General features: G+C 36.2%; 3 protein-coding genes and 1 long non-coding RNA gene across 6 annotated transcripts; 2 read left to right on the top strand and 2 right to left on the bottom strand.

Annotated features, from left to right (window-relative positions):
• Window positions 1-186: 186 nt before the first annotated feature.
• Window positions 187-2,688, bottom strand: LOC116168780 (deoxyribose-phosphate aldolase). Of its 3 annotated transcripts, none has more exons than XM_031484761.1 (7): window positions 1,652-2,642; window positions 1,415-1,605; window positions 1,204-1,369; window positions 927-1,159; window positions 730-876; window positions 507-680; window positions 187-443 (listed from the first exon to the last, which is right to left on the bottom strand). In XM_031484761.1, exons 1-6 carry the CDS (start codon window positions 1,674-1,676, stop codon window positions 507-509), a joined length of 936 nt encoding a protein of 311 aa, XP_031340621.1. In that variant the 5' UTR covers window positions 1,677-2,642; the 3' UTR covers window positions 187-443. The 3 variants fall into 3 exon arrangements, with proteins under 3 accessions (XP_031340621.1, XP_031340622.1, XP_031340620.1); XM_031484762.1 differs by lacking the exon at window positions 187-443 and having other exon boundaries at window positions 473-680; window positions 1,652-2,516; window positions 2,573-2,688; XM_031484760.1 differs by lacking the exon at window positions 187-443 and having other exon boundaries at window positions 473-680.
• A 34-nt stretch (window positions 2,689-2,722) lies between these two features.
• Window positions 2,723-3,466, top strand: LOC116168782 (ER membrane protein complex subunit 4). The gene is made up of 2 exons (XM_031484763.1): window positions 2,723-2,883; window positions 2,937-3,466. Exons 1-2 carry the CDS (start codon window positions 2,831-2,833, stop codon window positions 3,409-3,411), a joined length of 528 nt encoding a protein of 175 aa, XP_031340623.1. The 5' UTR covers window positions 2,723-2,830; the 3' UTR covers window positions 3,412-3,466.
• Window positions 3,467-3,475: 9 nt separating this feature from the next.
• Window positions 3,476-3,844, bottom strand: LOC116168783. The gene is made up of 3 exons (XR_004144837.1): window positions 3,697-3,844; window positions 3,586-3,639; window positions 3,476-3,537 (listed from the first exon to the last, which is right to left on the bottom strand). It is a non-coding gene; the product is annotated as an uncharacterized LOC116168783 (long non-coding RNA).
• Window positions 3,845-4,382: 538 nt separating this feature from the next.
• LOC116169586 (formylglycine-generating enzyme) lies at window positions 4,383-6,055 on the top strand. The gene is made up of 4 exons (XM_031485723.1): window positions 4,383-5,024; window positions 5,069-5,240; window positions 5,387-5,546; window positions 5,786-6,055. Exons 1-4 carry the CDS (start codon window positions 4,505-4,507, stop codon window positions 5,927-5,929), a joined length of 996 nt encoding a protein of 331 aa, XP_031341583.1. The 5' UTR covers window positions 4,383-4,504; the 3' UTR covers window positions 5,930-6,055.
• Window positions 6,056-22,476: the final 16,421 nt, after the last annotated feature.

Here is a 22,476-nt window from a genome sequence, read left to right as displayed (position 1 = left end):
CAAACTGCGTAACACTTTTGCCTTATTTCGCTGCCAATTTCACTACCGTTTCTATAACCGTAGGTCTATCAAATAAACTTTAGGCTCAATTCTTTAAAGAATAGCTTCGCACCATCGCCAGCTGCTGCAATCATGTAATCGTTCCGATTTTAACCTTGAGAAGTTTGAATTGCATTAGATTTTCTGCGAGTTCTCCACGGTGTCCTCCTGTTTTGGTTACAAAGCATTTCCCTTTTCAATTTGTGTTGTCTGAATTCAATGCTAACGTTTCTCATCCGTTGAGAACTACATGTCTTCGATTGCACGACCCAGAGCGAACAGTATCTACGCTTCAAGAAATTGATAATTTAAAAGACTTGCAATAATCCTTATACAAGAGAAATTGAAAAATTTGGGCATTTTGTAGATTTTCCAATCACAACGGAGTCTCAAGATTCCTGCATCTATGAAATTATTTGGTTATACATTTCACTTAAAATGTATATGGAATTTTATTGATTATTTACTTATGCCATAACATACTGTTGCAAGTCTTGCTCAATATCTGTAAGTAAACCGGATGCTCCAATACGAAATAGCTCAGGGGTTAGCCAGGAGTCTCCCAAGATTTCTTTAACCATCACCAGCCAGGCGAGTGCATCTTTACTGGTCTTAATGCCACCTGCAGGTTTCAAGCCCACCTATCACAACTTCACCAGTAATTTTCATTACAACTGCCGAAATACTTACTTTATGACCTGTCCTCATGTGATAGTCTTTGATTGCTCGACACATGACAATACCGAATGGAATGGTTGCATTCAGTGCTTCTTTACCTGTTGATGTTTTAATAAAGTCAGATCCGGCCATCATAGCAATCATTGATGCTTTGTACACCTTAAAGAGAAGTTGACTTAGGCTTTAAAAGACTGTGGTGTCATACCTACATTTGTGAGATTGTCCAATTCACCCGTTGCTAAAATAGACTTCATGTGTGCCTTTGATCCGCATGCACTTTTCATTTCCTTCAACTCACAGTACAAAGCCTCCCACTGACCGGTTAAAACCAAGCTGCGGTCAATCACAATATCGATTTCAGTGGCCCCCATTTTGACCGCGTCCTTAATTTCCTCTAATCGTGTGTGAAATGCCATCTGACCGCTAGGAAAACCTGTCGCAACTATACAACAGCTTAATTTGTTATTTCACATTGAATGTGTATACCAGATGCTACTTTAATGTTACACGATTTCCCGAATTTCCTTATGGTATTCACGGCACATGGAACTTTTGCCGGGTACACACAGACTGCTGCCGTATGTATAGGGCATTTTTCACTGTATTCAAATCCTAAAGTGTTTAACAAAGTTTCGGGTAATGGACGAAAGGCCTGTAAGGTAACGGATAATGTGTAGACAGACAGTTTAATATTTACCGTGAGGCAAAGTCGAGACACGTTACTAGCTGTGTCGTCACCGCTTAAAGTTGTTAGATCTATACACGTTACTGCCTTTAGAAGCCATGCTGCTCGATGTTCGTCTTTAAGTGGGCGAGAATTTTGTAAATCGGCCGCTTTGCTTTGGATGGCGGATAGATTTATGTGAACATTATTTACGCAGCTCAAATCTACACTTTTTAATTTAAATTAGTGTTTGGATTTTGTCGTTCTTACCTAAGGGAAGGCCCGGATTACCCATGTTGAAGGTTAGATCATGTATTCAGCAATTTGGTGAAGTACACATTCGTATATCTTCAGCTGGTTGGTATTAATTACCTCGTTAGGTAATTACTATTGATAAGATTTACTCCCAATTATTTACTGATTACTTAACCCTTATTGGTTATGGTGTATGTGATAAACACGAGGATAAACAGTCAAAGTTCACTCACTAACTTAGGAAGCTCTGCTGGGAGATTATTTCCAAAGGTAGAGCCAGTGGAACAATGGAAATCTTAGCTCGAACGTGAAGTTGGTGTAACAGGGCCCCGTAGGCTTATTTTGTAAATGTAAATCTGAATTCTAAAGGGTTTTTACCCTTTGCTTTACGCTTTACCAAAAGGCTAAACTATTTGCTTCCAATACCTACTTGTCTCTACAGATAGACTCTTTAGCATCGGTTTATAATAGTCTCATAATATTACACTAGTTAACTATAGTCCTGAGTCTCTATACAGTCAAGCCAATTGGTACCTACACCTAATATATTGCTATAAAGCATATCCTATAGTCTTACACTATCTTTAAATATCTATCTTTAAATTGGCTAGTAAGTATATTTCCAAGTTTTGGGTGTCTGTAGGCGAGGATCTTTTTAGTTCCTATAACTCTAGTTTCCTTAGTATCTTGTGCACTCCGGCACCTACTGATGTGGGTTGCGTATAAAATCACCATAAGACAATATATGTACTAGCGGAAGTGAGATTGATTGAGACCAAACTTAAGAACCAGTGGAAAACAGAAGGCACTCCTGGTTTTTCCATAACCATATCCAGACCTTTGGCGAAGCTGTTCAAGTCTCCATGTTTTTAGAAGAGACCTAAAAAGTTGAGTGGAACTCCATCTTGAAAACTTTTTAATTGCGTTCCATAGTACATTTGAGGTTTCTTAGGGCTTAGGAGCTCGTTTTCAAAGCTTTTCAACTCACTGATACAGTACAGTTAAAGGGCACTCCAGGCCGTTTACATTCGCACGCCACTGGAATAAAAAATTTTCTAGGGAATCTTGTTGGTTCGGTTGGCATTGATCATATGTCTAATTGTCCACGGTTGGTACTTTTAAAATCAATTTATTGATTCTAAAATCTAATTTCTTATTGTTTTTGTTATAATTAACTGCATATAAGTTGTAAAAATGGCTACAAAAGTGCAAAGCAAACGTTTCAAATGGAGTTTAGATTCCTCGAAGTATATTTCATTTAATTCCTTTGAGTAGTGCATGCTCATGCTTATCCTTCCAGATGTAATAAGATAAGTTCGGTTAATGAATCCGCATTACCTGCACCTCCGGCATATAGCACTTCGGGCATTTTGGGCACTAGTGAGGTAGCCAAGAAGACTGACACCAGTCATTTGATAATAAAGAAGTCTTGGGAAGTAGCGCTGGCACCTATCAAACAAGTTCCAATGAACCTGTTCATAATGTACATGGCCGGGAACTCAATTTCCATATTCCCTATAATGATGGTGGGAATGCTTTTTATGCGACCAATTCAAGCGCTGTTCCAATTGAATGCCGCATTTAAATCGGTAGAGAATTCTAGTGTAATTGGACAAAAAATTGTGTATATTTTTGGAAATTTGGTTAATATAGGGTTAGCGTTGTATAAATGCCAAAGTATGGGTCTGCTACCGACTCATTCAAGCGATTGGTTAGCATTTGTCGAACCACAAGTGAGACAGGAGTACATTGGTGGTGGTATAATGTTCTCTTAATTAATATATGTGTATTACTATTGACTAATTTTAATAAATTATGCTACTACATTAATCTTTTTTATGTTTATCTGCTAGATCCTTTAGTTTTTGTAGCATAACTGCTGGGTCATCTATTCGAGGTATCTGTAATGTAATCTGGTGAATAAATGTACATATCCTGTTAAAACTTACTTCATAATTTTGGGAGATGTAGATTCCAGCATAAACGCCAATAAGGAAGCTTACCTAAAAAAAAGTTAGTTTCGATTAATTATCGTAGATTAGTTTATTTGAATGTCTTACAAAACCGCGAAACATATTTATTTCAATTATTAAAAAGCAACCATTGAATACTGAGCTTTAAAAATATCACAATGACAACCTTTCTTTCAGAAATGGTAAAACTTTTTCCCAAGACAAGATGTAGATGAAATGACTACGTATGATAAATGACGATTTAATGTATGTTTCACACTAATCGATACAAATAAATTGCTAATGTCGGTATTACACGAACGCTACAAATATGTGAAATTGCAAGTGTTTAAACAATTCTAAGGACCGTTTCATCTATTGAACTTGCAACTCAAAATTTAAGTTTTAAAATACGAACACTGAACTGTGGTGCTAGGATTGCAATCCCAGAGTTCGATATACATATGAGCAGAATGGTCTGGACTAGAAAGCTTTCTAATGGTTTGAAAAACGATTTGAAGGGGTTTTCCAGATATTTATAGCACTTGTAATTTTTATAACGCACTCCAAACCTTCTTCAATGGCTTTCATGAACTCGTTAAAATAGGAACGTAAGCAAGGGCACAGTTAATGCAGAAAGCAGAAACGAAAAGATTAGCGATGGATAGGGAAGGGTGAAAGGTTGCGTACAACCAATCCTAGGATTGAGGGAAGAATTGTGTTCAAATCGGAACATGTATAAATAAATTTAGGATTGTATGATAACTGCTTTAGTGCTTTTGTTTTGATTGTTTTGATGTTGACAGGTTTGACACTTTAAACTTGACAGATCAATCTCCATAAATTATGGATTTGTATAAATTTATTAATTAATTAGATACATGTCACTTAATTAGCTGTAGGGTTTTGGTACAAAATGTACTTAAATAAGTTGCTGTCTTCTCTAATCGTACTTAACATATTTAAACATATTGCATCCGATTGTGGTTGCCAAGTAAATCGTAATTCAGAATGTAATGATGTAGAGAGCACACACAAATATTCAAAGGAATTTAATAAGAAAACTTCTGACAATAATTTACCTCCTGCCTTCGATATTAAAAACATGGTAATGATTGAAGGTGCTACCTTCGAAATGGGAACAAGCAAACCTATTTTTGAAGTCGATCATGAAGGACCGCTTAGAAACGTTACTGTAGCAGCGTTCTATTTAGATAAGTACGAAGTATCAAATCAAAATTTTAAAGATTTCGTCGATCGGTCTTCTTATGTTACCGAGGCGGAGAAGTTCGGCGATAGTTTTATGTTGGATATGTTTATACCTAACAATGAGTTAGATAAATATAAAGATGTTCGGGCTGTCCAAGCACCTTGGTGGGTGAAAGTCGATGGTGTCAATTGGAAACATCCCGAAGGTCCTAAGTCTTCCGTTGAAGGTACGCCATAGTGCTATTTTTAAATTATTGTCGCATTCTCGCAGATAAATGGAACCATCCTGTTGCGCACGTCTCTTGGAATGATGCTGTCGAGTACTGTAAGTACTTTGGTAAACGACTGCCCACTGAAGCCGAGTGGGAGATGGCTTGCAGAGGTGGATTACGGCAAAAGCTGTATCCGTGGGGAAATAAATTGAATCCCCAAAATAAACATTGGTAAGGGTAGGTTGCATTCTGTTTTGTTTGTATTCGGAATTATTTTAAAGCTCTGGCAGGGCTATAAAATGTTCTGGGTCTCCAGAATGCATTTAGGTTTTCCAGAGTGATATGATTTCTTTTTGTTGAAATAATTTCACTTGTAGGACGAATATTTGGCAAGGAAGTTTTCCCAATGAAAATACAGCCGAAGATGGTTTTATTTCGACAGCGCCAGTTGATCATTATCCTCCCAATAAATTCAATTTATACAACATGGCGGGAAATGTTTGGGAGTGGACGCAAGACACCTGGTTAAAGAATGATGTAGGTCAATACATTTATATACGAAAGAGTAGATGGGGCCATAGTGAACTTTTTTTCTATTGAAACATTATCTACCAGTTAGAACTATTTTGGAATTCTTGGATTTGTAGAGCAGAGGTGAACGAATGCACACATCTATGGACCATTAGAACTAACTGATAGATGTGTTAATTTTTAAAAAATGTCACCATGAATGCTTCGAGTATTTATTGAACTAAAGCTAATATTTTTTTATGCAGAATGAGAAGGTGAAAAAGGGTGGTTCATATATGTGCCACGAGAGCTACTGTTGGAGATATCGATGCGCAGCTCGTTCGCAAAATACCAAAGATAGCACCGCTGGAAATTTAGGTTTCCGTTGTGCCGGTGATGTTCGTATGTAACGTTATGTTAGATATGACATGTACTTAAATTATGCCTTAAAATGTCTTCCATTTTTTTTGTTTAAGTAAGATTTTTGTTATGAATTTATATTTATTAGATGTTGAAATACACTTTTGCATATTAAATTGTTTCTATATGCCTTGCACTGTGTTAATACACTACTTACACTGAACTGGGCTCTATTATAGCACAATGTAGAATTTTTTACTAAACGTGGGGAAATTGCAAACTTTGGAACGGAATTGCTCCAATCTGTTGCCATTCTCATCCTCCTTCATGTATAGGAGCTCGGTAGCACAAACGAAAGGAGTATGGTCCAAATCTGATGCTGCTTATAATATTTGTTTGTGGTCTTCAGTGGAATATAAAGTACATAATCCAAGGCTTCAACTATAGCCGACACTATTGCTCATTTTCTGATATTTTAGAGCTACGAATTTAGTTAAATATGAAGAATATTTACTTAGAATTACAATGTTTAAATCAGAAAAACAATTGATTATCAAGACCCCCTCAGTGTTGGGCCTTGTCGTGGTTGCAGGGCTTGATTGGATCAGTGATATCAAGGGGGCATGTAACGCCAGGCTCTGTACATGACGGCCCCAAGCGAGAATCCAGACTAAAAAGAACACCCTGATGGTGTTTATGCCATGCGAGGCGACTCGTAATAGCGGATGAATGATCCTGGTAGTTGAGTTACTTGAAGTGGGGAGGTGGAATTTCGCTTATTAATACGGGATCGAAGACATGGATAATCCACCATGCATGACAGTTGGCTGCGTTGTTAGTTGGGTCGGACCGCCCTCTGTGTTAGCACCTGTAGGACTGTAGGGTAGTGGTAGCGGACTTACTAGCTGAAGATTCTTGAATGACCTACTCCAGTATATAACCTTCCCTTTTTACGAAAATTCGACTACACCAAAATTTCTCGGGAAAACACTTTTTCTTATTAATTTGGGTGCGTAGAATCTCAATCAATTCGTACTTTTTCGATCAGACTTCTCAATCAAAAGTTATAGACTAGAAACCAATTTCGAAAAAAAATTCAAAGGGCTGTAACTTTTGAACTAGTAGCCCAATCTTGGAACTGTTTGAAATTATGGATTCTACAGGCCACATTCTATAAGAAAATTTTTTTTCCGGGTCGATCTGAGACAATTTTTTTTTCGGGGCTCAAAAAAAGGCAGTGTATAACCTTCCTTTTTTACCAAAAATCGACTACACCAAAATTTCTCGGGAAAACACTTTTTCTTATTAATTTTGGGTGCGTAGAATCCAAAACAATTCGTACTTTTTCGATCAGACTTCTCAATCAAAAGTTATAGACTAGAAACCAATTTCGAAAAAAAATTCAAAGGGCTGTAACTTTTGAACTAGTAGCCCAATCTTGGAACTGTTTGAAATTATGGATTCTACAGGCCACATTCTATAAGAAAATTTTTTTTCCGGGTCGATCTGAGACAATTTTTTTTTCGGGGCTCCAAAAAAGGCAGTGTATAACCTTCCTTTTTTACCAAAAATCGACTGCACCAAATTTCTCGGGAAAACAATTTTTCTTATTAATTGTGGTGCATAGAATCCAAAACAATTCGTACTTTTTCGATCGGACTTCTCAATCAAAAGTTATGGACTAGAAACCAATTTCGAAAGAAAATTCAAAGGGCTGTAACTTTTGAACTAGTAGCCCAATCTTGGAACTGTTTGAAATTATGGATTCTACAGGCCACATTCTATAAGGAAATTTTTTTTCCGGGCGATCTGAGACAATTTTCAGCGCTCAAAAAAAGGCAGTGTATTAACCTTCCTTTTTTACCAAAAATCGACTACACCAAAATTTCTCGGGAAAACACTTTTTCTTATTAATTTTGGTGCGTAGAATCCAAAACAATTCGTACTGTTTCGATCGGACATCTCAATCAAAAGTTATGGACTAGAAACCAATTTCGAAAGAAAATTCAAAGGGCTGTAACTTTTGAACTAGTAGCCCAATCTTGGAACTGTTTGAAATTATGGATTCTACAGGCCACATTCTATAAGAAAATTTTTTTCCGGGTCGATCTGAGACAATTTTTTTTTTCGGGGCTCAAAAAAAGGCAGTTTATAACCTTCCTTTTTTAACAAAAATCGACTGCACCAAAATTTCTCGGGAAAACACTTTTTCTTATTAATTTTGGTGCGTAGAATCCAAAACAATTCGTACTTTTTCGATCAGACTTCTCAATCAAAAGTTATAGACTAGAAACCAATTTCGAAAGAAAATTCAAAGGGCTGTAACTTTTGAACTAGTAGCCCAATCTTGGAACTGTTTGAAATTATGGATTCTACAGGCAACATTCTATAAGAAATTTTTTTTCCGGGTCGATCTGAGACAATTTTTTTTCGTGCTCCAAAAAAAGGCAGTTATAAACCTTCCTTTTTTTACCAAAAATCGACTGCACCAAAATTTCTTGGGAAAACACTTTTTCTTATTAATTTTGGTGCATAGAATCCAAAACAATTCGTACTTTTTCGATAAGACCTTCTCACTCAAAAAGTTATAGACAAGAAACCAATTTCGAAAGAAAATTCAAAGGCTGTAACTTTTGAACTAGTAGCCCAATCTTGGAACTGTTTGAAATTATGGATTCTACAGGCCACATTCTATAAGAAAATTTTTTTTCCCGGTCGATCTGAGACAATTTTTTTTTCGGGGCTCAAAAAAAGGCAGTGTATAACCTTCCTTTTTTACCAAAAATCGACTGCACCAAAATTTCTCGGGAAAACACTTTTTCTTATTAATTTTGGTGCGTAGAATCCAAAACAATTCGTACTTTTTCGATCAGACTTCTCAATCAAAAGTTATAGACTAGAAACCAATTTCGAAAGAAAATTCAAAGGGCTGTAACTTTTGAACTAGTAGCCCAATCTTGGAACTGTTTGAAATTATGGATTCACAGGCCACATTCTATAAGAAAAATTTTTTTCCGGGTCGATCTGAGACAATTTTTTTTCGGGGCTCAAAAAAAGGCAGTGTATTAACCTTCCTTTTTTACCAAAAATCGACTACACCAAAATTTCTCGGGAAAACACTTTTTCTTATTAATTTTGGTGCGTAGAATCCAAAACAATTCGTACTTTTTCGATCACTTCTCAATCAAAAGTTATGGACTAGAAACCAATTTCGAAAAAAAATTCAAAGGGCTGTAACTTTTGAACTAGTAGCCCAATCTTGGAACTGTTTGAAATTATGGATTCTACAGACCACATTCTATAAGAAAATCTTTTTTCGGGTCGATCTGAGGCAATTTTTTTTCGGGCCTCAAAAAAAGGCAGTGTATAACCTTCCATGGTTTGTGAGATACATATTTAATGTGCTTTTATTTTATAGCAGATGTTAAATTGACATTTTAATAGCTTTGAACTTTGAATGAGTAGGTAGTCTAATGTCTCTTTAACAGTAAATGCACCTATATAAAGCAATCACTTCAGCGGCAAGGGTAAATAAAGGCAAAAGATTGTGCATTCTTATTAAAATTGGGACGCAGAGCACGAAATAAAATGAAGTCTACTACAGAATACAATATCGTTTCCATGGAAACGATGGGAAGACCTAAGATTGCTATTTTGGACGTCTAAATTAAATACCTACAGAATATTTAGAAGTTTTATAACGATTTTTATGCCTTCTGCTATAAAATAAAGGTTTCTATTATACACGACGACAAAGGGAAACTTTTAATCAACGTCCCTCTTCGAGTTTGGTTCAGAACTATTAAGAAACGAAAACCTTTAGGCTTGAAATTTCCTTCATAAAGTTATACTTTTTTGGCTGTTCGCCCGGGGTCTGTCAACATGATAATTCCACAACGGAAAAATATTTTTAATTTCGTTTCCGGCAAACGGGCGGAGGTTTAAACGAGTTCGTATGTCGATTACTGCATTTGCTATCGTGTTACATAGAAATTGAGAATAGAACGAGCTATCGACTTCGAGTAGGTATTTTTAGACGTGATCCTGAGAATAGGATACGTCTCATCAAAGGGTTAACTTCAGAAGTGTACATTGAAGGTGCCATTTTCTTACCTTATTAACTAGGTCGCTATTGAATGCCCTGTTGATTTCTGACAAACCCAAAATTTTCTTTGCTATAGATCCTTCAACAAATAGTGGCTTGGAACGCGAATGGGCGCACAAAGTGTTGGAAAAATCGCCCTTGAGGTGTAAGTCATTATTCGGCGACGTAATATTAATATATTGTATTCTCAGTATAGTTGGGAAACATGGAACGAAGCCAATTACAATTACTTAACGTATGTTTGAAGGTTTTCCCGAGAGCGTCCTTACTCACATTTCCAAAAATTGACCCGCCCATTTCAACTGGCACGCGTGTGAAATCGTAAACAGTGTGAAAATGTAGTGTGTTTTTCAAACCACTTTAGTGTTAATAGATTAAACCACATCCTTTCTCGTAGTTTTAATTGACCCACTTGGTATCAATTGCAAATGTGTGAAAATTGCATCAATTGCTAAAGAATTTAAAAAAAACAGTTTTTACAACTGCTCCACTTTTGTAATTTAGATTAGATCTCATGTTAACAAACTGTGTTGCAGCTGCAAGTGATTAACAACAATGTTAAGAACGCCCTTAATTAGTAAAAATTGCCGTAATCTCTGCAATAGTGTTAAAATTTCAGAACCCATAATTAAAGAAGATTTACAATTGCAAACATTACACGTAAATCTAAATTTAGAGTATTCTGTTATCACTTGGCATTGGCATGATTCACCGAGGATTTCATTAAGAAACCGACCGAGTGATTCATCCATGTTTGTGTTTTCGGTGAATATTGTGTAAGATCACTGGGTTTGATTGTATTTAGGCGACCAATTATGATTTACGTCAGGCGCTCGCATCTTAATACCGTTGTTGAAAAAAGGCACGTCCCTCGCGTCACTACCTGGACTGGCTAAACACGCCAAGAATGTTAAGTGAGGAGCATTACGTCTATAAGTACCCTTACTTCCGTTTTGCTAAAATGAGTCATCCTCTTGTGTGTGATCGGAATGCGTTCACCTGTACCGTGCATATCTGTAGGTCCGGAATTGATTTTCCCATTCGATACGGCGGATGATTCATCTTGTCTGGATGACTGGGTGCCATTTTGGGTTCATTGAAATATATACCATTTACTATTACTCATCGGTTCAAGCGAAGGGCACGTAATCAAAACTATTTCTCTTTTTTTTGGCAGGCAGCAACGACATGCCCACGAAATTGGACGTGCACCTAGTACCTTCTACTGTTTTGCTTTAATGGGGGTTTACAGTATAGTTGAATTCCGCAGTTCTAATTTAATAAGCGTGTACCTGAAACCATAAAACATTTTTTTGGACAGTAAAAGTTTATTTAAAAATAGAGGCTGATTACCAAAAAAATAATGAACATGTGCGGTTTTAAAGGTTTATTCAAAACGATATGATTGTGGCGGGCTCTGTGACGTAATAAGCCCGACCAATCAGCTTCTAGAACCATTCAGATGACATAACGACTTGGCAATATTGCAGGAGAATGGCATTTATAACTTGCGTCATCTGTCACAGGCACTTGTCACTTTCGTGCTAGATGCAGTTAAACATCCCTCTCAAAACGTCAAATGTGACAAACGTCAGACTCTCGCGTAAGGTTGCCAGCTCACTTCTACATGATTGGTTGTAGGTTTGTGACGTATTTAGTCTGAAGCGTTTCAAATTCGGACTAAAAACACAGCTTTTCAATAATTTATTTTGGGTTTATTTTACTCGCAAATAAAAATTGAGGAGACACGGGTCTTTTTATTTTTAATGTACTTTGTGGATCAGAAATAAAAAATGAAGGCGGGATGACCCCATTATCCCTGTTGCAGTGCTCTGAATAAATTTCTGAATTATACGCTACTTACGATCTACTAAGGAACTAAAATTAATTCTAATTCTGGACCGAATTTATATATTTCATCTATTCGAGTACCTAATGTTTGAGCTCCACTCTTAAACTCGACATAGTGGATGGGTTCATGTCATCCATGAATCTAAGCTAAGGAGCTTTTACTTAAAAAAGTAATTTCGAGGGTAATTTCAATTTAATTCACAAAACTTAGGTGTGTACTATGGTTTTCTTATCCCGTTTAAGAAATTAGTACTATTAATCATGCATTGGGGCCTAGGGGTCTACCTAATTAATCAATTTTTATCGAATTTTATCAAAAAACTATACTTACTGCCTCTAGTGTAAGAAAACAGACTTTACTTGCCCTTTACAGAGTAAACCTCAAAAACTAGAACTCAATTGTTTGTAAATATCTTATTTGTCGTATAACTCAGTCAAAAAATTTAATTTGACACGAGGATGGACTACGTCAGGGGGTATAATCACCAGACCTAAAATTTGTACAATACTTCCCCTTCGGGGGAAGTCCTTCAGTACTTCCTTTTAACTTCCCTTTACTTCCTCATACTTCCCCTTACTTCCCAGTACTTCCCCTTACTTCCCAGTACTTCCTCCGAACTTCCCTAGTACTTCCTTGGAACTTCCCCCAAACTTCCCTTGTACTTTCCCGAAATTCCACTGTAAGTAGACATTGATATACTTAGACTTTAGATTTTCTTTTTCAATGTTATCTTATAACGTGTCCACGAAAATGCATTTTATGGGAAATGCGAATGGATGTGAAATGAATACTATACATGAAATGAAAAATTAGATTAGTGTTAATCATTACTTATTTTCACACTTACCTATTTAATATTTACCTTTATATTTACATGAGGTTTGAAAGAATTTTTAATATGAAAGAAATTAAGATATAAATAATTGTCCTGCCAGCATTTATTGCAAAATTTTATAATAAAAACATATGTTCGGAACAATAATAATATTCATAGATGGATACTTAACAATACTAATTTATCGGTAATCACGCAAACCGTTACCCAAAAGTACTCAGACTCCCATTAATAATTGAAATCTGAAAATGTGCATACTAACATAGTTTTCCATGATCTATCGAAAGAAAATATTATCATCATTGTGTCATTTCCAGTTTTAACGGATGTGGATAGCTTTTAAATAGAACACCCTATATTGTATTTCCGGCATCGACATGAAGATCTACGTAGTTTGATACCACATTTCCCTATACCCAGCATCAAAGGTTTTCAAGCTATTCAAGATTTTTCAAAACTTCTGTTTAAATCATTATAAGGTTAGGGGTTGATATTATTGATATTTTATGTGATTATAATAGTACATTATATACCAAGGTAGAGAAGTCTAGTACTTATTGTTGCCTAAGTACGAAGATTACACCCTGAGGCGCTAGCGCCGAGGGATGTAAGGTGCGTAATAGACTTCTCTATCGTGGTGTCTTAAATTGAGTAGGATAACATGGCTATCTTTGTTATTATTATACTTACAAATTCGGTTAAATTGGCCAAGTTTACGTGTAGTCTTTGATGTTGATGCATATTCCGATGCGATATTTTGAAAAAAATAATTCGTTTCGTAGTAGATAATTGGAAAAATGTGAAAATCGTTTCAAATAAAAGTTGGAAGATTCGATCGGATAAATTCAATGGATATTCAATAGAAATTTTTTTTCAAAATGGCGGTTTTCGAGATATTGACATCAACTTCCTTGTTTTGAATGGACGCCATATTGGATTTTTAAGTCACTCCATAGAGAAAAAATTACAAAACCAGTGATACTAAACACTTAGTATTTCATTTGGGTATCAACCTTGCATTTTTGCCTCGAAGTTTACAATGTATTTCTTATGGCAATAATTCCATGGCCGATTGTGTTTGAAACCAAATTCGTTCGTTATTTGTCTCGCTAGCTGGTTTTGTATTTTTGTCTCTATCGAGTGACGTAAAAGTCAAATATGGCGTCCATTTAAAATAAGGAAGTTGATGTCAATATCTGGAAATCCGCCATTATGAAATTTTTTTCTACACTCATTGAATTTATCCCATCGAATCTTGCAACTTTTATTTGAAACTTTTTTCGATAGCTCTGTTTGTTACTAAAATATTTGAATTTTTAAAAAATGGCGATTTGTCATTTTTTATCAATTACCTACGAAACGATTTATTTTTTCAAAATCTCGCATCGGAATCGGAATATCCATTAGCATCAAAAACTATACAACTGTTCCAATTTAACCTAATCTGTAAGTATAATAATAACAAATATTGCCATGTAAGGTGTCTACTCAATTTAAGACATCCTGTATACTATTTCTTCCACTACTAGTAACGGGCGATCAAAAATGAGTTATTATCGAATCGCCTTTGGAAATTTAAGTTAAGTACGATTTACCACGTACCTAAACAAAAATTCCAAAGGCGACTCGACAGCAACTCATTTTTGATCGCATAGTACTTGAAGTCCTCTAAATTAACAGATCTATATTGTTAAAAAAGTGAACGGTTGAACAGAATTTTTGGTTTATTAATTTAATATGTCAATTACATGGGTGGAAGTAACAGTCAAGAAGGCCGTATTTTCTTCTGTTATTGAGACATTTTCAAAGAGTAGTTTCGTTCGAATTTTTTCAAAATGTGATAATTGTATGTAATTTCTCTTGAAATGGCGGATGGTGGCAATTATTCATTTTAGAGAACTTATCTGAACGTTTATTGAGCGAAATTTCAGGTTGTGATTTCTAAAATTGGCAGCGTGACAGTTCTCATTATTGACTACTGGTTAATAATGACCACATTATTAACTACTTTGAACAACTGGCGAGAAAGCCTGCTTTACAAGTGGAAAAAAGGTTAATAATCATGATATCAGACGCTAGTAGTGAAAAAATAGGATTTGATTTTAGGTATCTATATAGATAATCCGAGATAATCACAATCATAGGTGTTGACTTTTTTGGAACGAGGCGGGATTTATGCACTCCGAAATAACTGCCTTATTGCTTCTTAAGTGTTTACCAGATTTTACCTCTCCGCGGTCACCTTCTGTCACATTAAGCATCTTATGAACAAATGAGTACTTCCTCGTTACTTCCCATACACTTCCCCGTACTTCCTCGAACTTCCCCGTACTTCCCTGGACTTCCAGTACTTCCCCGTACTTCCTCATAACTTCCTCCTGTACAATTACTTCCCCTGGTGTTTACCCCCTGGACTACGTCCAAATAAACTTGGCCGTCATGCTCTACGCTAAATGCAGTTTTCCAACTCTAATTTAACAAGATTTTACCATAGAATACGATTATTCTACAAAAAAATCTGATCGTTATTCTCGCGTTTCTTCATCAGATTCATTCTGACGAGGAGATGGCATCTCGTCCTACGCAAGACTGGTTAAATGCTAAAATTAAGGAGGAAGGTTTTGTTCTTCTTTACTGGGTCATACATTCCGGTACCCTTTGAGGCATGGATCATTTAAATGAAATTTGGTCAGGGTAAACTTCAAAAGGAAAGAACTCGAAATCGTCCGAATTTTGTTAAAAACGACCAGAATCTCAACGGTATTTTCATAGACCACGCGCCTGACTGGTGGCGTAGCATTCATAAAATGAAATTCCCGAAGAAATTTTACGACATACTAAAACGCATGCCACAGTTTACTAATATTTAGGTGGACCACTTCTGGTACACTTAAATATCTATTATCTTATCGATATGAATATTTATAAAGTGAGGCTTTCGTGACATTGAAAATATTCAAAGCGCTTCCTGCACCTTCGCTTGCTGCTTCCTTTAACGAAAATTGGTTTTCATTCACAATGATTTTGGCCTTCTAAACCGAAGTAAGAAGTAAACTGTCGCTTCAAGCCGTAGGTATTAGTTGCAATTCCCTTATGCAGATTTTCCAAAAAAAGGAATATACCGTAGGTCGCGATGTGGGTAGCATGAATCAGCGTTGCATTAAGTTTGTACGGTACTGGAATGTCTTTTTATTTAGTTTAGTCGAAGGCTGAATCTTAATATAGTTTAAAATCAATAGATCTGTGTGCTTTACACTAAGTTTTGTCTGACTGCGCCTTTATTATTTCCGAGCTGTTGTGTAATGGAATTTATTACCCGGTCATTTAGACCACCAAGCCACAAATGGGAGCATATTATACTTTTATGGGGTGGATAAAAATAATTTTCGTTATATTTTGAGGCAAGTCAACTTTATAGACCCTGCAATTTTAAAATGGGGAAGTGACACATCGTTGGAAAGGTCTCTCCTCAATTTAGGGTTGTGATCGTTCCCATTTTTTGTCACAAAAAATACAAGGTTACACCGTGAAACAAAGCGTCTATTTAAAACTCCTTACATAAAAAAGACAGGTGCCAGATAGAAATCTACTGCAATTAGACATTCCCCGCCTAATTAACACAATTAAGTACAGTTTCGGGGAGCTTAAACAAAAAAAACAGTCTTTAATAATGTGAACTGCGCCAGTTTTGTTGTAGCAGTTAAAGTCCTTACGTAAGCGAAATTGTTATCACTTAATTTACTTTACATAATCAGTATATTGTTGTTAGTCGTGTTTCAACATTATGTTTATGCGCCAATGCTGTTTTTACAAAACTAACATGATAATGGATTTGAGGTCACTTGTACGCTTTATGCACAAACACTATTTTCGCCAATTTGAAGGGTGGCAAGATACAAATGAGTGAGTTTACTTTATATTTTCCTATGGTCCAAGTCCACATTTCTGCCAATTTATTTCCATACTTGAAAAATACCAAATCCTTCAACTTAAATAAGGCGTGGAGAAATATTATTGACCTACCGTCATAAATCGTAGATACAACTTCTTAGGTTCTGAATTAAAACGCCATAAATTTCCCAAAATTAAGAGTAAATTGTTAATAGCGATTACGAAACCTTATGATATAGTAAATCAATTAATCACATTGTACGGAATACGAGAGAATGAATCCTTGACACACCTAAATGTGGAACACCAACATCAAAATAAACAAGGCGTACTATGAAAAATGTCTAATTTTATGCCAAATGTATACGAAAACCAAATTTGTTACTGCTGTTCTGAAATGGTACCACTTTGGATATGATCTTCTTATTTTCCCCAAATAGTGTTCTAGATAAACCGCTTCTATGGCACAAATAAATCACATCTGGGCCTCGGTCAAAAAAACCTCTTGTAACTAAGGTAGATAAAATGAAAAAGTCGCATATAAAACGTGTATGATATGAAAATAGTCCGAAATCGTGATTTTCTTGCTAAATTCATGGGGCTGCTCCGATAAGCACAAACATTTATCGTTTAACACATCGGCACGGTACAACGGAAGTGACTTGGTGCATGTATCGATCGGTTCGCGAAATAGCAGAGTGCGACATCAACGAAAAATGATGTTTTTAAAAAAATCCTATAATCCGTTTCAGCCCATTTGTGAATTTCAACCATCCGGGGACATACAGACAAAAAAATTTCTCAAAATCCGTCCAGCTGTTTTGGAAAATTTCAGCCACCAACACACGTACAGACGAATGGTATATATAAAGAAGATTACAAGATATTCCAGCGTATTCTACGTTACTACCATTTTATTCTACAAATTCATTATGTAATAAAGTGGCAAAAACGTCTAACGTACGGATTGGAAAAATTCCGGATTTATGTAAACATCCACCCACTTGGGGTTTTTTAGGGTTTGTAATTGGTTTTTTTCCTTTTATGAAGTCATGACTCGTGTTTTTTTTTAAATCTATCAGAAAACTTCTCAGTTTTTAAGTGGCTTCATTTTTTTGCAGCTTATTTATCAGTAAACCCTGCTAAACGTCTCTCTGAATTTTTCTTATTTTTTATCCATAGATTAAGTTATTTTCCAAGTATTTATTTGTTCGGTTCAGAACCCCCCTGTTATAAAGTTTGTCAACTTTTCTGTATGTGTGTACTTATGTTAATTGATAGTGAGGTAATCCGAAATCTAAAATATTGAAGAATCTATACTTTTCTACAATACAGACACTTTTATATTAACAAACTGTTTCAAACCAATATAGATAACGAGCGACAAACACAGACCGACGGACAGAAAGTCCAAATGGCGAAAATTTAATGAGTTAGCCCCTTTACCTATCTATTAGTGAAAACAGAATTGGAAAACCGTTCGCGAGTACACAGACTAACGGACCGAAAGTCCAAAATCATAAACGAAGTGGGTCGCTTGTTCATAAAGGCTACGATTTGGAACATTCTGTCTCTCCGTCCGTCTGTGTGCATGATAGCTAGCGAACGGTTTCGAATTTTCCCATTCTGTTTTCAGTGCTTAATAGGTTATCAATGGTCATGGAACTAACTGCTTAAACTTTCTATCCGTCCGTATGTTTGTCGCTCGTTGCCTATGAAACAATTTATTCGATAATCGAATGGACGAAGGGTTCTATCCGGTTCTATCGGAACGTGCTACTTTTTTTTTAGCGGTTTTCTCGTCAATATTTTGACGTTAAGGGTACGATTTTCGGTTGATTACAATAAATGGGTATTTTGCGCATTGGTTGCGTGTAATCAATCAGTTTACTGGCAATTTTTTTAAATTGTTAATAACTAAGTAATGATAGCATTAAGTGGCGTAACAAAAGGATAATATAAATCATCAAGGTTTTCATCTGAGGGATGTACTAGATACAAGTACGGCACAGATCAGTTTTTGAATGATATCCAATCAAAGAGGGTTCACTTCCCGCAATCCCCTGGTATAGCTAATCAGTCTCCAGCTTGTAATGCTAGAGTCACCTCAAAATATTAACCTCAATTTCAAGAAAGCCTTTATTTCAGTATGGATGTGCTTCAGGGAGTAGTGGGAATAGTTTAAAAAATAAATTGTTCAGAAACGGCATTTTTTTATTTTTTGATATCTTTAATTAAAAAAATACCCATTGTAAGTTTTCAAAGGCCCACACGGTATATACAGTGTATATACAGGCATAGATCACAGTTTTTGAATGATATCCAATCAAAGAGGGTTCACTTCCCGCAATCCCCTGGTATAGCTAATCAGTCTCCAGCTTGTAATGCTAGAGTGAACTCAAAATATTAACCTCAATTTCAAGAAAGCCTTTATTTCAGTATGGATGTCCTTCAGGGAGTAGTGGGAGTAGTTTAAAAAATAAGTTGTTCAGAAACGGCATTTTTTTATTTTTTGATATCTTTAATAAAAAAAATACCCATTGTAAGTTTTCAAAGGCCCACACTGTATATACAGTGTTGTGATGTAATAACGTACAAATTCAATAAAAATGAAATGAAAGGGTGTTCGGAAAGACGCTCGGACCAGTCAATTTTGTTTTTGGATTGCGCATGTTTTGACTCAAAATGTAGATATACAGGGTGCCCCAAAAAAACGCAGCAAAAAAAATATGACGGCAGAAATTGCAATATCCGTAAGGAAATTTCAGTAATACATTTTTTAAGAAATCTGCGAGAAATATCGACCCTTTGCAGGTAGTTCAATTGCAATCGATGCAGTTTTGACGTCTGAAATTTCATTCATAATCTGAACTTTAATCGCGGGGTCGCAGACTGGTGGTTAGGGAAATCTCCGGGCAGTCCATGGAAATCTCAATGCCTAATCCGAATTTTGAACCACCGCCATTCGAAAAAAATCGTGATTATAGTAGGGGAGCCTAATAGGGGAGGTTGAGATTTACTCGAGCGCATCAGATTAAAGTAAGGTGGGTTGACTACGTGTTGTAAAGTGTGCATTTCAATAATCTAACGATTTGAGCGTGACGTAAGGGAGTAGGAAGGCCACAAGCTCTAAAAAAAACACGTTACCTTGACAACCTCGAGCGCCCACCATACAAACTGGCAGATTAACACACCTCCAATATCAGAGACACGTGGGGCGCATACACTATCAATATCTAGCGCGCTCGAGTATTTTCATGTGACTATTTGTATTGTACATTATTAAAAAAGTTTAGATGCCCTGTCCATCGTATAACTTTCTCTTTCTACCATCTAATATGCAAAGTTCAGTGGGCCCCTACGACACTTGAGTAAATCCCACGTTTGATTTCCATGGCAGTCTATAGAAATCGCAATGTTCATAACGAAATAATAGAATATGTGACGTGAGTTCAGATGGCACTACTTTTTCTCAAAATCTGCCGCATAAACGGTCAACTGTCTCAGGACTGTGAAACTAAAAAGGCACGAGATACTTTACAACGGTTAGTTCGTAGGGCATAAAAATCTTCGTAACTTACCACGAGGGTGAGCGCCACCGCGTTTCTTTGAAAGGGAAGATGGCAAGGAATGTAATTAAGAAGTAAGGGTATATTTGTCCTCAACAAAAATGAATATTACTTCCTTAAACTTTAATACTTAAATATAACTCCTTAAACTTACTCCCCCACTTATATCCATATATCAAGACTTGAATAAAACTCTAGTAGGAAGGGAGCTCTGTTCCTAGGCAACAATTCAATGTAAAACACAAAAAAAGAAAATGCACAACTCGAGCTAGGTGACTCCGTAATTAAATAACTCCTACTTGAAGAGCACAACAATTTCTTGTATCCAGATTCACGATATGTTAACAAATCACAGAGATTGGAGTACTAAAACAAATTGTAACACGTTTCAAATTAAATCAGTCATAGGTTACGACAGTGGATTACTAACTTTCAAGAAAATCAACGTCGTATAATCCTTGAAGAGGAATTATCCACTAATTACGAACTTGTTTATTTCCATATTAAATAAATTATCCTAACTGACTTAACGTCTTATCTTCATTCCCAGCTCTGCTTGTACCAGGTTAGTCCAATGGGAGGTTGACTTTGCATCCGCGTACGCATTCCATAAAATATCACTGATAAATTTAACACAGGAAACTAAAACCCAACCAAAAATAGAAACCCTGAAAGAAATCACATGGCAATTCCCGTCGAAAACAAACAATTAACATACCTCCAATTAATAAGTGGATTATTACGACCACGATTGACTTGGTTCAAACTCCATATAGAGCGAAAAAAAGGAGATAACCATTGATTCGGCAAATGGCGGTCACTTACGTATTTAATAAATACAATTTGAAGCCTCCAGAATGCGAGAAAAATGTATCACGATCCAAAAAAATCCGATAATCTGATAAACAATCTTACTTAAAAATTTGCAGACGTCTATCAACGTGCTCGCAAAATCATAAATCGAAAGAAGGTGAGCTACAGTGCGCATTCCAAACTCGCCTTAAGGACGCACCAATAGAAATTCGACATGACGAAATACGATACAATTTGCAAAGTACGGTGGTTCTTGAACAAAAATTACCGCAGTTTTTGCATGGAATCAAGAAGATCACTTGCAATCATACTGAAATCTCCTGCAGAAAAGTCGTAAATTGATTTCTGTGGTAGTCGCAATTTCCTTGACCAGTGGAAATGAAATCGTAGTATGTTATTGAAATGCTGCAGTCTGCGATCACACCGTATCGTTTGAAATTGACGCAGTTTAACGCCTGAAATCTAATCCGTAACATGAGTTTTAATTGCCGACAGTCGCAGAAATCGGGTTATTACAAGGGAAACGGTGGAAAAACTATCAGAAGAAAATGTAATCGAAATTTGTTCGCCATTAGAAATTAGAATTCCATTTCATTATCCATAAGTCCAATGCAAAAGAAAGCATTTTATTAAACAAGATAAAAGGGTCATCTAGTTTCCTCTGGAGAAAAAATGCGTTATGCTGTTTTCTTAAAAAAATTGGTAACAGTAGCGCGTTTTTTTTATTTTTGCAAGAACAAGTTGGTTCAGCTCATATGCTCTTTTTGGAATTCCGCGAGTGCAAAACCACAAAAAAACCAATAATCATGATCATCACTCGTCAGCGCCTGATCTGACCAAAAATGTGTATTACAGGCCGGGATTTTAGGCATTTGTATGTAGTGGAAGTTTAGTGGAAATGTCGCGAAAGTTCGAATCGGAAAAAGTAATTGATCCATGCAAACATCTTTCCGGACTGACGCCAAAACTGTTCCAAGGAACGTTGACCTGTGAGAGTTTTTAACTTTTCCCTTGCGTCTTTAACTTAGAAGTTGCACGTCTTTTTCTAAGATGTCTAACATACTCTCTTTGGTGGAGAAACAGAGGCCGTTCTTCTATTGGACTTGCCACCTCAGATTGTACTATAATCCTCTAATCAAATTGCTACAAAAAGTCGCAAACGCTTCTATCTTTAGCTATAAACGTGATAATGAGACTATACTTTGAACTGAGCTTACTGAACTATAATTCGATTTTTTATCCCATTACATTGGAATGCATACGCAGTATTGAACTTTTCCGCAGTTCGAGTGCGCGCTATCGCGCTTTTTATCTCACCAATTTCATTTCCCAAACCGCAAAGTGTCTCGTGCCTAAATTATCTCGCCCAAATTACTCTTGGTTTGTTCCAAAATGTTTGGCCCTGTCCGTAACCTACGCCGCCCATAGCCTTGGCCCGAGATAATACGCTAATTGATATTGGAAAAATATGAGTAAAGTGCTAATTACGATTTGGAGTAACCGATTGACTGCCATTCATCGTTTTATGGCGT

The sequence above is a fragment of the Photinus pyralis genome, unplaced genomic scaffold, assembly GCF_008802855.1.
Source record: "Photinus pyralis isolate 1611_PpyrPB1 unplaced genomic scaffold, Ppyr1.3 Ppyr1.4_LG4, whole genome shotgun sequence".
NCBI lineage: Eukaryota > Metazoa > Arthropoda > Insecta > Coleoptera > Lampyridae > Photinus > Photinus pyralis.
Note: the sequence above shows the minus strand (reverse complement) of the source record. Positions and strands in the feature narration are given on the sequence as shown.